Below are 3,704 nucleotides of genomic sequence, written 5' to 3'. Positions count from 1 at the left end.
GACGGAGGCGATGATCACAAAATTCTACTTCCAGACTCGCCGCTACGATGTAGTGCCGTGATTTTGGTATCACCTAAATCGGTAGTGTTGTGCATCTCCCCATTCATCTCTGTGCGAACTTGAGTTTCGTGGGCATCTGCAGATCCACTTTGCCCATTGAAATGCTATATGGAGATATATATTTACTAGTCAGACCCGAGTGACACAAAACACATGGGCATGTCTCATCTATTTATATTCCGTCAATAGTGCTACGTAAGTTTGGTTTAAACTGCATAAAAGTAGTTAATGGTTACCAGAAAAGTATGGTTATTATTTAATTAGAAACAACATAGTTGAACGATTTTACACTGGCAGTATTTGCGTGAATAATAGCGTCGGGTGAATTAATGGTAAAGTAGAACGAAGATTACCGACATCCGATTAACTACGTGGTGCGCATGTAGGTAATATAGCTCCTATAAGGTACTTGCATTTTTTTGAGGATAATGACTATTACGCAATGCAGCGTTGGCATCCAATAATTCAAATTATATTTGATAAATTGATATTACGATATAATAAATTCCATTAAAAATCATAACCTAAATGAATAGTATGAATGGATTATATTAGAATATCAATCATAATATTTGAAAGTAATATCATTCATTGATGAGGTGAACTACGTGAAATATATACATGGCACAAATAACACTATGATTAAAAAGATTTTTCTAGTTAAGGGGATTCTTAACCTTTTCTTTACCATGCGAGTAAATTTTTAACGAAAATCATATATAACAGGATTTTGACATAGATTCTTTCCCAAAGCAGAGTTCAGCTCACATTTTGCAAGGTTAAACATAATTTTGATACCGTCTTTGCAATAGTTAATGAAATTGAAAGTGCATTCTGACTTGAAATTATTTCCGTTTTCCAAATCCACATTCAAATTTTTTGTATTTTAAAACATTTGTTAACATTAGAAATATTTTTAAGTATTTAAAAAGATTTTTATTGAATTAGATGATAGCAACAGTTACTAGTCGTCAGATACGTTCGACATATATGGCGATATGACTCTCCAAAATTTTATTGACTTGCATGTCTATCTCAAAATAACTTTTATGTCCGAAGCATTAAAATTATCTTTCCCATTTGTGATATCGCTATTTAAAGGACTGCAAAACCATTCCGGCCATAAAATATACGCTTTGCTACTGTACGTTCAAAACAAATCATGTTACTGAATTTATCTCAAGTGTCCTCGTTTAATATTACATAAGTACTTTGATCCCTATATAATAACCGACTACGCATTATTTTATATTACAATCTACATTACCAGGAATGTCATATAATTTTTTAAAATAACCTGTTATCGGCTTATAACTTTTCTTTTATATAACAGTTACAATTTACCGTTACATGTCATTATGGGGTAAATGATATACAACAGCACATATAAATGGTGTGACATCCAATTCCTTACTTGTTGCATGAGGGTTGTTCAGTAATTACGGTCTGCATTTTACAAGCACAGCTGATATGGTACTCTATGTTCTGACTACAGCGTCGTTAGATTTTATCTTGAGCTTCAGAATTGAAATTTATTGATTATCTTGCTGGACATAGATTGAAACTATACTTATTACTGTATTAGTACTTGATGGCAATATGTATGGTGCTGATTGCGATAGTAAATCTTGCTGCTAGATGGCAACACATGCCGCAATAACGTGTCCTGACATCTAGGATGATACGAACGAAGAGTACATAGGCCAAAATGATATTACACAATTACGTGATAATTTTTTATTCGCATTTCATATGAAAAAAATAACCGAGATATTTCGTGGAATACTTTAGTTTACAACATTGCATATAATTTTGAAAAAAATATTTATGAAGGAAATTCACCGTATATACGATGATAAACATATAAAAATGTCATATTTTCGAATATTTCTCTTACTTTTAGCGATTAGGCGAAAAATTAATACGAAAAATTGTTGAAAAAATGTATTCGAGGATTTATTTTTTTTAATATCGAAGATTCTTGTAAAAGATCAAAATGGTATGAAAAGTTTGTGACTTTGCAAAATAGATGGCAGCACGTAAACTCTAATCGTATTTTTTATTTAATTTAAAGTACAGAATAGGATATAACACAGTTTTCGATATCGTAACAAATTCTTTTGAACTGTATTAGACTGTAAATAAATTCTTATTGTAATTTGTACATGTTTCACTTTTTATTTTACAGAGACTTAATTTCAGTGAATCTCAATGTTTCTTAAAACACTATTCTGTGCTTAGATAAAAGTGTACTTGTCTTTAAATTTAACTGTGGGAATTTTAATTTTTACATATTGTGCATTAATTGACTTGCGTAGTAGTTATTCGGAATAGAACAATTAGATTATACCTAGTGCATTGGATTAGTTTTAAACATTGCGTACATATTTAATATAATTAAGACAAATAATCATTTGCTCTGGTTTTATCATTATTCCTAATAGAAATCCAATACTCCTATCAATCATAAGCAATAAACAGAAAATTATGAGTTTGGGGAGAAATTTTGACATTTCTATGGAGTAGTAGATTCCATTGCTCCAATTAAGTAGTAAATACTAAGCTGAATACTGAATCATTATATTCCATATTAATAATTAATTGAATGGCCCTAATAATAATTGACTTATAATATTAACAGAATGATTTGTTTATTATAATCAAAGCATGATATACAAGATGTTTATTCCAATCTAGAAATGTTACACCATCAACCTTTTATAATCCCAAATTAATTCGTAATTTAATTTTAAAAAGTAATTAAAATATTCCATAAATTTTTTAAATATTATCACGTTCCATTGATCGAATCCCAAGAAAGATCGAAGTTATTAAATATTTTTGCAGTAAACAAATACATGCAGATAGCATTTCTTATTGACGGACAAACTTTCCGACATTTAATCTATAGATAAAAATGAACGAATAAAGATTTTTAAACTGAGAATTTGTTATCGAAAACAAGACACTCTTTTTTAAATATATATATATATATATATATATATATATATATATATATTATTTTGGTATAGTCTTCGTAAAAATTTCAAATTCAATTTAAAATCAAATTTCATTCACACAAGTTGAAGTAAATCCGGACATTTGATTGCTATGGAGCGACCTTCAGGTGATACAATATTTTTCAATAACCCTGTATATTCAATTATTTACCTATTGCATCCGTGATTTGCAATATCGATTTATATTCAATATCGTGATCTTCACTCTTCATATTACTTCTCCCCGAACCAAAAGAGGATCGTTCTTCGAATTGTCACGAGATAACCTTCATAAACATTGAAATACAAATTGATCATAGGGATTGGATGAAAAATGCTTCACTCGGACCATGAATGTGAGATCAATATGACGCAGAATGAAATACTATTTCTTCCTGGTAAAGGACCCTTTCGAAAATTGCGTATGGCTCTGCGTCGTTCAATTATGGCTTCAGAAAAAAATCCAAGTGCCTACATATACTTACGAAGTCGTTCCTCCATCCTCATGGAGAAACGTCGACATTTGAGGAATCATAAGCATGTTATTCATCCATTCAGTTTGTTCAGGTAAGTTGCAGCGTCGATTTGAAAGTCAATATAATTATTAAAAAAAAAAAAAAAAAAAAAAAAAAGAAAAAAAAAAAA

The 3,704-nt window shown here is 30.0% G+C and overlaps 1 protein-coding gene across 2 annotated transcripts in view; it reads left to right on the top strand.

Annotated features, from left to right (window-relative positions):
• Positions 1 to 154: 154 nt before the first annotated feature.
• Positions 155 to 3,704, top strand: part of LOC107269406 (potassium/sodium hyperpolarization-activated cyclic nucleotide-gated channel 1) — a 5,435-nt gene continuing 1,885 nt past the window's right edge. The window contains exons 1-2 of one of the 2 annotated variants that reach the window (XM_015743207.2): positions 155 to 255; positions 3,380 to 3,626. In XM_015743207.2, coding sequence (XP_015598693.1) covers positions 3,394 to 3,626 — 233 coding nt within the window. In that variant the 5' untranslated portion in view covers positions 155 to 255; positions 3,380 to 3,393. Of the gene's footprint in view, positions 256 to 3,320; positions 3,627 to 3,704 lie in introns of those variants that run through there. The other variant, XM_025086694.1, reaches the window with a different exon arrangement.

This window comes from Cephus cinctus, unplaced genomic scaffold (genome assembly GCF_000341935.2).
Source record: "Cephus cinctus unplaced genomic scaffold, Ccin1 Ccin1_scaffold0654, whole genome shotgun sequence".
NCBI classification, from domain to species: domain Eukaryota; kingdom Metazoa; phylum Arthropoda; class Insecta; order Hymenoptera; family Cephidae; genus Cephus; species Cephus cinctus.
The sequence above is the reverse complement of the archived record's forward strand: the minus strand, read 5'-3'. Positions and strand labels throughout refer to the sequence as shown.